General features: G+C 30.8%; 1 protein-coding gene and 1 pseudogene across 1 annotated transcript; both read left to right on the forward strand.

Annotated features, from left to right (window-relative positions):
- The first annotated feature begins 4,062 nt into the window (after positions 1-4,062).
- Positions 4,063-4,552, forward strand: LOC133315272 (uncharacterized; annotated as a pseudogene).
- A 5,012-nt stretch (positions 4,553-9,564) lies between these two features.
- On the forward strand, positions 9,565-13,169 carry LOC133315318 (probable L-gulonolactone oxidase 6). The gene is made up of 4 exons (XM_061516916.1): positions 9,565-10,188; positions 11,679-11,934; positions 12,214-12,315; positions 12,463-13,169. The coding sequence occupies exons 1-4, from the start codon at positions 9,760-9,762 to the stop codon at positions 13,167-13,169; spliced, it is 1,494 nt and encodes a 497-aa protein (XP_061372900.1). The 5' UTR covers positions 9,565-9,759.

A 13,169-nucleotide genomic window follows, 5' to 3' on the forward strand; every position in this document is an offset into this window, starting at 1 on the left:
TGAATTATCCTATTAGTAGTTTAGTTGTATCTGTCCAATACAGATTTCCATTGATGAATGTTTTTACCACACAAATATGTTTTTACTTGAGAGACAGAATTCAACCACAAAGCTTTTATATGTACATTATTTTGTTATAGCTCAACTGTGAAAGCTTTAAATTGAGGATGGTGGTTAAAACTAATATGCATGCATGTTATGTTTTTGTTAGAGAAGAGCATCACCAACACATAACTTTGTGTAAGCTTTATTCAAAAGAATTGAAAAACAGATAAATACTAAATAATAACAAATTTCACTAGCGTCAAATTGATAATTGTTAACAAACTCAAGGTATAAAACCAACCAAATGCACTTAAAAGCAAAATCTGGAATTTTCACTGCAGTATAGATTTCTTTAACTTGTAAAATAACATACATTAGCTTATAAAAAAATTATTTGTAATATAATTTGCTTTGGTCTTGAAATTTCCCCCCCTAAAATGTATCTAAAACTTTACATATAATTAAAGAAATCGTAAAATAAAATTAACAAAAAAATAACCAATCAAACAGGTTTTTTTATTTTTTTTTTATTCTGAAAACATGTTTTTTAGAACAAATTACCAAGCAAAGTTTTTTATTTTGTTATTTTTGAAACTCTTTTAAAAACAATTTTACCAAATGGATTTTTTTTCTTTTATTCTCAAAATCAAATTTTGCAAATTATTTTATAAAATAATTTTAACAATAAAAAGGCAGAACACGATTAAACATGCTCTTAATTTTCTATTTTTCCTTCTATGAAAGTGGTGATGTATGTGGCTTTGTACATGAGTACTCTGAAGTCTGAACTTACTTACATTGACAGAACTATACGACCTTATAATTGGGAGCATTTTCGGTACACTCCATATATTTATGACTTTCATTCAAAAATTAATATTTGGATTAATTTTTTTTTCTTTTTCGTACATATATCGCATAAATATTATATTTTAAGTGGTCCGTCATACCGAGTCAATGGTGTGATTGATATACCAGTAAGTTTTTCGCTTATAATTATATTCTACAAATCGAGTGCTGACTTTACCATGGTTATTGTATGTTCAGTATGGAAATTTTCCTTTAAATCATGGGAAAGTGAAGTGGGCTAAATTTATTTCTAACATTTGATATGAGAAAACTAAATATAATCTTAGGAAATTTTTTTTTCATTATTTCATTTTACACATCATATTCTCAAACAAAAATACCATCTGATATATGATATTTTTATTTTCCTATAACATCAGTAGAATTAATCCAACATTCTCAGAAAATTTTTGAATCTACCAAACATCTTTTCGTAACTTACCTTCCAGAATTTTTTTTTCCCAGTAAAAAAAAACTTTTCTACCTTATGTTGCACAGACACTGACACGAGACACGGGACACGGGATACGACACGACACTCGTTAATTCTAAAAAATATTAAATTTTGACACGTTTTGATATTATATAATATTTTTAATTTATGTAGTGTATATTATATTTAGTATTCAATAATTTAACAAAAAACTAAAACAACTTACAATACCCATCAATTTTGTAAAGAAACATAATATATTCTAAATATTTATATTAAACTCAATAAAATCGTAATCTAACGAATTTAATAATTAGAACTCAATATGCAACACAACGTAATATTTGAATATTTTTTGAGCCTTTGCAATGAGTATTGGAGTGTCCGACATGACACGTTTGAATTTTAAAATAAACAAGGATAAACAAAAAAAAAACCTGTAGAAAGTAACTTTTGGTGGAAACAAAAAGGATAAACAAGGGAGAAAGTAAAGGAAAAGTAACTTTGTCTATCACCATGCAGACAATTGGAAATTTGGAACCGTTACAGCGATATATAAGTTTAGCACACCATGATTAAAACCAACCCGTGAAATTACATATTTGTTACCAAAAAAAAAAAAAAAAAACCAACCTGTGAGGTAGTGTTTGCTTTCAACTGCAATGTCGAAATTTAAGTTATTTCAATTCTTCTTTATTATATATTGGATTTAATATTTCTCCAAACTTTTTTCTCTCCCTGCAGTGAGTGGGTAGTCCCTGTGAGGAGGAAGAGAGAAAAAAAAATAGACTCCATTCACTCTCACAATAAACATTAATTAAATCCTTAATTATTATGTTATTATTGGTCATTAATTATATTAATCTTAGATATATAATCCTACCCTTTAAACGTTGGACCATCCCAGAAATTCGATTATGGACATTAAGAGATGTATCTTCTAGACAACAATTTATTTTCGAATAATATATAACGTGTTAATGAAGAAAATATTTTTGATCCTCCATTCTTTTATCAAATATAGTGAAAAATAATTTTTTTATACTACTTTTACCTTTTTATATTTATTTCCCTCAATATCCCATATTTTTTCATTTTTGACAATGGAATATATACTGATTATACTCCCAGTCCAGTATACTGAAAATGAGCACCCTAATGAATCCCCTCAGTAATCTTTTTAATATTTAAAAAAATTTAAAATTTTCAAGACATGAAGTATTTTTACCATTTTATTAAATACTTGTGGTTTAAGTAATTAAAAGATGTAAAATATCAGATTTATTAGGAACATAAAATGTTATTCTTTAGTTCTTATACGATAAATATATTTTAGGTTAAATTATTCCTTAATTTAGTAATTAAATTAAATATTATATTATTAAGATTTAAAATTTTTTACTTAAATAAAAAGTTTTGAAATATTTGTTTTACGTGTTTGTAATTATAATGTGATCTGTGGAAACTGATTATAATTCTTTTAAATTGTAATTATTATCCGAGATATTTTAAAATGGAAAGCAATAGTAATTAATAAAAAAATATTTTAGTTATTATAACCAAAAAATTCACTTTCCTAATAATTAATTTTATTTCATACACTTCTAACTGTTTATACAACTAATAAGAAAAATTAAGTAAAAAAAGTTAAACATAATTCGCAATCCACCCTTATATATTACGTTAGAGTATACTCTTTTGAGAAAGGTTTAATTTTAGTCTACCTTCATGTAAAAAATACCACATGTCATTCTTAACTTTTATTTTTATAAATTTTCCATTTAAATTATTTTAAATTAATTATATCTATTTTTACAAGTTAACAAAAAAATTCTCTTTAAATACCTAGTTTTTAAATTACATATACTTAAATTGATTATATGAATTTTTTAACATTATATTTTCGTATTTTCAAATACTTAAATTGATTATATGCGCTTTTAAATTATTTTCAAATTTTTTCAAAATTATATTTTTCATATTTGACCTAAATTTAAAAATATCTATGTACGTAATACATAGATTCTTGTTACTTAACAAATAATGTTAACATTATTTACGTAAATTTATAGTTTATGTGCGAAATGTAAAAGCCGTCAAGCAAAGCCCATCATTATAAAGTGAAGTTTCCAATTGTAATCGAGTGTCGCAACGGACACACGGTGCTGCCTTTGAATTTGGTGGAAGCTCATCACTCGCCGGAATTAATCTCTACTCTGTCTTCCTTGACCCGAACGAGGTCGTTTTTTCAATTTGCTAAAACCTCATGATCAATAGTGCAGCTCTTGTTCTTGAAACCTTTACAGTACTCACACATCTTTTCATGTGAGTCGGCGGAACATGGCCCCAAATTCCCCTTTCAATGCATCCATCATATAGTCCATTGATCATGATCTCCCGAACGTTGACATTATGCCATACCTTTTTGCTAACTTTTTCTAGTATTACATAATTAGCATTTTGGGATATTACTTTCACAATAAAGGACTATGCTTTGACTGATTAAATATAATATATAGACATGAGCTTATTATGAAAAAATAAAATAAGAATCTTACTTTGCTAATAATACAAACTAAGTGGGTCCACCCCACTACAAAACCAAACCCCAAAGGTTCGCAAGCAACGAAGGAAGGAAGGAAGGAAGGGATTTGGTGCTTTATGTGTCGGCATAGTTATCCTCTCATAACATAAATTTAACAAGAAACATTCTCGCCGTACCTTCATATCCATCAATGGGAAACTGCGTGTGCAAAGGGATCACAAGTGATGAAGGCGTTTTGGATGACATGATGGTCAAGGTGGTAACCTCGCACGGAGGCATCATGGAGCTTTACACTCCCATAACCGTGGAGTGCATAACCACCGAGTTCCCTTGCCATGGAATCTTCCGAAGCAACCGCACCATGTTCTCGGAGCCTCTTCACCACAACGAAGAGCTTCAAGCTGGCAAGGTCTACTACCTCCTCCCTCTAAACCCTTCTTCTCGGTTGTCATCTAGCAAGACCATCACCAGACAACTGTCCAACACTGCTGCCACCTTAACGCCGTATCGGGTGTCTACCTTGGACAAGAACAACAACAACAACAACAACAATAAGATGTGGTCGGAACCGGAGGTGTTTCCAAGGTATAACAGTACGGGAGTGTGGAAGGTGAAGTTGGTAATAAGCCCGGAGCAGCTGTCGGAGATTTTGTCGCAGGAGTCGCGGACGGAGGCGCTGATAGAAAACGTGAGAACGGTGGCCAGATGCGGCAATGGGGTGCCTTCGATGGCCAATTCCGACCACTTGAGTGTCTCCAGTGGAAAGGGTCTTATGAACGAGAATCTAGGTTTAAATAGTTAAATTACTTTTCTCTTTTCTCTTTAATTAATAACCCAGATTTGTGCATCGAGATGTTGATTTTTTTTTTTTCTCCACTTATTCTGTTTCCCTTTAATCCTATCGTAATTCGTATATATGACACCCAAAAATAAAATAAAAAAATTGCATCCTATATAAGCATATATATATATATATGTGTGCATGCAAAATGATACTTTCATGTCAGATTTTTTATTTTTTTTTAAAAAGTTGCATGATATAATTGGGCCTTCATGTTTGACTACAAATATCCCTTTAGCCTCGTTGGAATTGTACCTTTCATTTATTTATTTTTAATTTAGGGAGTGTACAAATACTACTGGATTTAGTTGCTGATTAGATGAGTATTTCTGGATTTTTGTTTTTGTTATTATTACGCATTTGACATTGCTTTAAAATATTTCAAGGAGGTGATGAAGATGGGAATGGGTAATTTTACATTAAAATATTTCAGCAACATTATTGATGCAACAATTTTTTCTTTTCTTCTTTTTGTTTTGATCTTCCTAGAGAATCTATGCAAGCCCATTCCTTAATTAAAATGAAGTTTAATTTTGAGCACCAACACAGGGTGAGAGAATTCACGAGCTGAATTTTGGCAATGGCTAAAGCAATGGAACCAGTGCAACACCCCTAATTTTTTCTCCATTTCATTGATTTCTTATAAATATTTTTTTTGGTACATATTATAAATAATTTTTCTGTCTGTATGTTATATATAATCCTTAGTTCTTGGATTTGGATCACTCACCGTTTAATTACAAGTGCAATTAGAGAGAAAAATAAAGAGGACATGTGAGTCTCACATTTTTAAAAATTGTGGATTCTTCTTATTTTTTCTTTCTCCTCTCTCCAACTGGAGTTCAACAAGAGCCAGTAATCTAAATCGTAATTATTAAAACCGGACTGATCCGGCCGGATCAACCCGGAAATTGATAAACCGGTCATATAACCGGTCCGGTTGAAGCAACGGACCGGTCATGTATCAAAATTGGTGCGACCCAGTTTGACCCTGCCGGTTTTCATGAAAACCGATGACCCGGTCAGTTAACCGGTGACCCGTCCTAAAAAAAAATTCCAATTTTTTTTTTTCAAAAAAAAAAGTTCATAATGGACATATTTGAATATTTTTTTGCTTATTGACTTACATAAGTTACGTACCTACAACATTAATATTATCTCAATCATGCATTATGCAGAAAATTTTGATTTGATTTATAGTTAAAGATGTCATTTTCTGAATTTAAAGCTCCGTATCACAATCATTATATGTTTATTTGATCACTTATTGGATAATAGTATGTGATTTATTATTTTTTATATTAAAATATTTGAAATTTTTATTATTATTTTTAGATATTTGAGTATGTTTATAATTTTTTAATATAAATTATAAAATTACATATAATTATCGAGTCATGCGGTTGAACCAGTGACCTACTGATTGAACCAGTGACCCACTGACCCAGTACATCGACCGGATCAATAACCGGGTCGGTTTTAATAACATTGATCTAAATCCTTAACTTTTAGCTTTTAATTCAAATTATTTTGTTTAGTTATTTAAAGACTTATTTTCAACTATCTAAATAATAATATAAAATTTTACCAAATTGGAATCAATTCCCCTTACAATACTAGTCATAGAAACTAAATTGGTTAGATATATTTTATGATGGGAACAACGTCTATCATATCTTATTCACTAAATTTTAGGCTAAACATAGATAAATTCTTTAAGTGCTTATATATATGTAGTTTTTTAATGTAATATTTTATTATTTTTCAGTCATATATAGCATCATTATTATTATTTTGAATTTTCAAAATCAAAATATAAAATATAATAAACGTTATATTTTGTTTAAATAATGTGAAGTAGAAGTGTCATATTACATGACACAAATTCTTTTTCCTACACACTTAAAAAGGTGAGGAATCCACTCCAATTTTTTTTCTCTTTTTCTATGCAGTAGGAACCACAATATTTATATTTATATGTTTATGACATAGCGCAAGAAGTTTCATACAACATTATATTCATAAAACCCTTAAATAATATTATAAAACATATAAAAAAAAACTTTATACAATTTGGTCCTAATTATTGCGCTTAGATGAAAAAAGGCCTAATTAAGCCCATCCCTTAGACAGTGTCCTGAAGCCCTAATAATCAATATTTGGACCAATGCTGTATAAGGGAATGGCCCATACTTGGCAAAGAAAAAGTTGGAAAGGCTGTGCTCTAAATTAAAAAAGTAAAAAATAAAATGAAAGAACGTTCATATAGCCTGAAACTTTCTTAAACGTCAAACGGGACTAAAGTTCATTTTTTTATTAATGTCTGAAGCTTTCTCCTGTGCTCCTTCGGCAAATGTATATCCCGGGGAAAAGATTGGAAAGGCTTCCATTTAGGAAGACAATATATATATATATATATATATATATATATATATATATATATATATGGGTAAATATTTTTATCGCCACTTTAGATAAGATTATTTACAGCTATCTAAAAATTACGTCGTTTTGATTTATAAAGGGTGTTTATGTAATTTTAGGTGAATTAATGAAGGATGTTTCTGTAAAATGCATATGAAAAAAAAAATTACGGAAACATCATTCATTAATTCACTTAAAATTATAAAAACATCATTCATTAATCAAAATGACGTAATTATTAGGGTAACTGTAGATAACTGTATCTAAACTGTCTGTAGAAATATTTACCATATATATATATATATACATATATATATAGGTAAAATTATTTCTGCAGCCGCTCTACGTACAGCAACGACAGGTGTATCGTTATGATTCCTCATATTTAATGCTTTCATCCTTTGTATGATTATGATTCCCCGCATTTAATGCTTTTTCAAGTATATATATGATAAGTATTTGATTGCTGCATGTACAACAGCTGTAGAAATATAAACCCCTTTATAATATTAAAGAATTCGGTTTTTCTGCAGTTACTACAGATAAGTTATCTGCAGTAAGCCCAATACAACGTCGTTTTGGGGCAGAAATCATAGAGTTTTTGTATTTTAATTTATTTCAGGGTTATAATAGTCTTTATATTTATATTTTTGTAATATTTCATTTCCAAAATGACGTCGTTTTGGGAGTAAATGCAGATAACTTATTTGTAACGACGTCATTTTGGGATTGAAATATTAAAAAATTATAAATATAAAGACTATTATAACACTGAAATAAATTAAAATTACAAAAACTCTATAATTTCTGTCCCAAAACGACATCATATTGGACTTACTGAAGATAACTTATCTGCAGTAACTGCAGAAAAAGTGAACTCATATATATATATATATATATATATGGAAAAATATTTCTGCTGCCACTTTAGATAAGGCTGTCTACAGCTATCCCTTTTTAATTAAGTACGACCGGTCGTACATTAGAAATGCATTTTCTCTCTCCGCCACGTCAGCCAACAGTGTATGAGGAGAGAAAAAAAAGAGAGCAGCTTTATTGTTATAACTAAGTACGACTGGTCGTACTTCGTTAAGAAGGAGTAGCTGTAGATAACCTTATCTAAAGTGGCTGTAGAAATTCTTTTTCCATATATATATATATATATATATATATATATATATATAGGGTCAGGATCATTTTACACCGGTGTAAGTTACACTCTCAATCTTGTCCATTAATCTCACTTATATCTAAGGGCTCTAATTTTTTAGTAATATTAGCCATTGAATACAAGTGGATCAATGGTCAAGATTGAGTGTAAGACTTCCAACTCTTACACCGGTGTAAGAATATCCTGGCCCATATATATATATAGGGAAAAACATTTCTCAAGCAGCTTGAGATAAGTTTATCTCCGGCTATCCCAAAATTACGTAGTTTTATTTATTTATTTTCTTATATTGATTGATTCACCTTTGAATGGTTATGATTTCTTTTTTTTCTCTCTTCCTTTATCACCATTGATCTATCTTTGTACGATTATGATTTAGTAGCCGGAGATAAGATTATCTCAAGCAGCTTGAGAAACGATAAGTATATATATATATATATATATATATATATATATATATATATATATATATATATGGATATGGGGAAGGATCCGTTTACAAACTTTTTTTACAAATACACTAAGTTCCCGGGAGAAGATAGTGTGACCTAGTGTTCTCTCGGGAGAAGATAATGTAGTTTGTAAGAGTTTGTAAACAAAAAAGTTTGTAAATATAACCCTCCCGTATATATATATATATATATATATATATATATATATATATATATATATATATATATATATAAGAAGGAACATATTGGCTTTTTAAATAGAGTGAGGATATTCTAACTACCAAAAACTCTTACTACTAACTTACTACCCATCACATCACCATTGTATCAAAGAGAGTGAATGTTAAAAAGTTTTGGAAGAGAGAGAAAATGTTAATCTAATGGTGATTAGATAAGTAGTAAGTTGGTAGTAGAAAATTTTAGCAGTTAGAATATCACTCCTCTTTTAAATAAAGGTGGAACATACACACCTACTTCACGTGGAACTGGTAGTACTGAGATTTGAAGGGGTATCCTTCTTTCTTTCTTCAGTTCACAAGGAACACAGATCCTTAAGCCCCGTAAATAAAGTAAATCTAACAGTCCATTCCCTTCTGAAAAACCACAGTACCACAAAAATGTCATGAACCTTTTCTTGCTCTATACTCAACCAACATATCTATATATACTTGTGAGCTAGCGAAAGGCATGTACGGTCTAAAAGATAATAAACATTGAGGTTTCAAAAGTTGCAGGCTTGCAGCCATGCCTTTGTTATGCTCAAAGCGGATATCACAGCTAACCTTCACACCCATTCTTCTCTTTCTATTTTTCTATGTGGCGCTCCCTATTCCGGAGGATCCCATAAAGTGCTCTTCAAATAACACAAGCTGCACTATCACAAACTCCTATGGCATCTTCCCTGATCGAACCATATGTCAAGCAGCACAAGTGTTGTACCCTACAACAGAAGAAGAGCTTGTGAAAGTGGTTGCATATGCAAATCAAAACAAAAGGAAGATGAAAGTTGCCACCCGTTTCTCCCACAGCATCCCCAAGTTGGTCTGCCCTGAAGGCCAAAATGGGTTGTTAATAAGCACCAAATATCTGAACAAGATATTGAAAATTGACGTGGAAGCAATGACAATAACGGTGGAGAGTGGTGTTACATTGAAGCAGCTCATCAATGAAGCTGCAAAGGCCAATTTGGTATTGCCATATGGGCCATATTGGTGGGGCTTGACAATTGGGGGCCTTATGGGAACAGGTGCTCATGGAAGCACATTGTGGGGTAAAGGAAGTTCAGTTCATGATCATGTCGTGGAGCTTAGAATTGTTACGCCCGCAGGCCCTGAAGATGGATATGCTAAGATTCTGAGCTTAACTGAAGAAGATGAAGATCTCAATGCAGCAAAAGTATCACTCGGCGTGCTCGGAGTGATTTCACAGGTATAGTATTATATCGTTCTCCTTCACTGTTCATATCATCGTAAATTCGTAATCGTCAATTAAGTTTCATATGTTAGTATCTCGCTTTTATATATATGACTAAATCCTCACACAACATGCAAACGGTAATAATCAAATCAAATCAGTCTCCAGAAAAAAAATAAAAATGCTCGATCCAGACTCTAATCCTACTTTTCTCAAGAAGGATGTGCCGAAGAATCTTCAAAAAGAAGCTTCCTGTTTCACCCAAAGGTAAAAAGTATAACCTGACTACCACTTAAAAAAATAAAGTATAACTCACTAGTCTAACGGAGCAAAGTGTCCCACTCTTTCATTATAGAAACTTCTAGGTATCTTCCTTTAGATATATTTGTTTTTTTTTTTTTAACTTTATTATTGTTTTCAACAATAAAAGATAAAAATAATTCAACCAAAAAATTTAAATTAATAAGTGAAAAGCAATTAAATGATTGGAATATCTAAAAAAATAAAAATCAAAAATCAAAAACGATAGTACATTAACTTGTTATTAAAACAAATGGGTAATTGTGGTTCGACTGAAATAGTATTTTATTATGAGATTCAGATTAACCATCTTTTTAAGTACAATTAGAGTCTCTAAAATTTTAATTAACTCACATTTTAATACAATAATATATTTCTTTACATGTATTAGTTTTTAAGCATCAAGTTAATTTTTACTAAACATTAAAATGAAAAAATCATGATTGATATAATACAAGTTTTATGGATTTAGAAACTCATTCAGAAGTATAAATAAATCTAGAAAATATACTACATACAAGTAGAAAATAATTCTAAAGACAAAGTTTTTTTTTTTTTTTTTTTATCATAGTTTGGTTTCAACATTTGACGTTTGCTGGCAGGATATACCCTTAATTCTAATAATTAATAATGCTTAAGGAATTTGGTATGCATCAATAAATAAGTAAAAAATCTTTGTACTTTTGGATCCCATTTTTTAAAAGTAAAATTATATACGATAACGTTTTATACTACAAAATCTATTATTTGTATGAAAAATTACACAATTTGTATTATTTCACTCTTACAAAAAAATAAGTTCCACACTTTTTTTTTTATCTACTCTTTTTTCCCCATGATTGATTTTTTTTTCTCACTGACACAATTTTACATACCTTAAAATAACACCCACTTTTCTCTATTTGTATATACATTTTGGGTAAATAATTTCTCCAGTTAATGGAGATAACTTATAGCCCAAAACGATGTTGTTTTGAAACAAAAATCAAGGTTTTTTTGTAATTCTAATATATTGCAGGGTTATATTAGTCTTTATCATTATAAGTTTTTAATCTTATAACTCAAAATCGCGTCATTTTGAGCTCAATCGAAACCAGAGAAATACTTTTCCAATACATTTTTAGTTTTTCTAATTGTGGAATCAAACAGGAAAAAAAAAAACTGAATATTATATTACTATGCTAATTGCCTATGACTTTAAGCAGATTACTCTGAAACTGGAACCTCTTTTCAAGCGATCCATTACCTATTTGACAAAAAGCGATTTGGATTTGGGAGGTCAAGCAGCTGTATTCGGACAGCAACATGAGTTTGCAGATATAATTTGGTACCCAAGGCAACGCAAGGCTGTATACCGTGTTGATGATCGTGTACCAACCAATACATCAGGCAGTGGTATCTATGATTTCATCCCTTTCCGTTCCACTCCTTCACTTGAATTGGCATTCATCAGAAGCACAGGTCAGCTTTGCTTTATTGACATGACAATGTAAACTACATTTACTCTTTTTATTTATTTAAATAAAAAGTGTTTTTGGTTGAGTAAATGGAAAGTGTAAATGTGAAAAAGTGATTTCAACCAAACAGAGATATGAAGTAATTTATAAATATTTTTGTTATGCCAAGCAAATATAACTTAGTTTTTGTTTTGAAATTTTCATTTTAACAATTTGTAACTTTTCAACCAACCACACCTGTTTTTACAGTTTACCCTTTTTGGCTTTTGGGTATGGGCTGCAGAGGATTTTCAGGAATCCATTGGTGATGCTAACGGAAAGTGCTTACTTGCAAAGGGAGTAATGCATGCCCTTGTAGCAACTGCTTATGGACTAACTAACAATGGTGCTGATTTTTTTATTTTTATTTTATATATATGCCAGTCAAATAAGCACTTTTTAGAATTACTTTTCATTTTTTTTTCCATTAGTTAAATATACGTAACTTCGATTTCAGAAGCTGAAGCACTTGTTTTATTTTTGGTACTTGCAGGTACAATCTTCAGTGGATTCCCTGTTATTGGATTTCAAAACCACCTTCAGTCATTTGGGTCATGCCTAGATGGACTTAAGGATGCAATGCTCACATCCTGTCCTTGGGACTTTAGGGTGAAAGGAGAGTTCTTTCACCAAACCACATTTACCATTGGCTTGTCTGTTGTAAAGAATTTTATTGAAGATGTGCAAAAGCTAGTTGAATTGGAACCAGAGGGATTTTGTGGCGTAGAGATCTACAACGGAATTCTAATGCGTTATGTCAAGGCTTCAAGTGCCTACTTGGGGAAACAAGAGGATGCTATAGACTTTGATATCACATACTACCGTAGCAAAGACCCGATGACTCCAAGGCTTTATGAAGACATCATTGAAGAGGTTGAGCAGTTGGGAATTTTCAAATACGGAGGTCTACCCCATTGGGGTAAGAACAGGAACTTGGCATTTGAAGGAGTAATCAAGAAGTACAAAAATGCTGGGAAATTTATTAAGGTTAAAGATGCGTATGATTCACAAGGTCTATTCTCTAGTGAGTGGACAGACCAAGTTCTTGGTTTAAAAGAAGGGTTAACAATATCAAAGGATGGGTGTGCACTAGAAGGGCTGTGCATATGTTCGCAGGACAACCATTGTGCACCAAGCAAAGGCTACTTTTGCAGACCAGGCAAAGTCTATAAGGAAGCAAGGGTTTGTACTCGCTTATGA

The sequence above is a fragment of the Gastrolobium bilobum genome, unplaced genomic scaffold (genome assembly GCF_033153095.1).
Source record: "Gastrolobium bilobum isolate Gb01-03AN ecotype WA unplaced genomic scaffold, APGP_CSIRO_Gbil_v1 utg1030, whole genome shotgun sequence".
NCBI lineage: Eukaryota > Viridiplantae > Streptophyta > Magnoliopsida > Fabales > Fabaceae > Gastrolobium > Gastrolobium bilobum.

What these genes read in the sequence shown, in the direction of transcription:
- LOC133315318 (XM_061516916.1), top strand. Translation starts at nt 9,760, where the DNA reads ATGAAAGTTGCCACCCGTTTCTCCCACAGCATCCCCAAGTTGGTCTGC. An exon ending in TGCTCGGAGTGATTTCACAG is followed by an intron (nt 10,189 to 11,678) that starts GTATAGTATTAT and finishes GACTTTAAGCAG; the next exon opens with ATTACTCTGAAACTGGAACC. An exon ending in TTATGGACTAACTAACAATG is followed by an intron (nt 12,316 to 12,462) that starts GTGCTGATTTTT and finishes TGGTACTTGCAG; the next exon opens with GTACAATCTTCAGTGGATTC.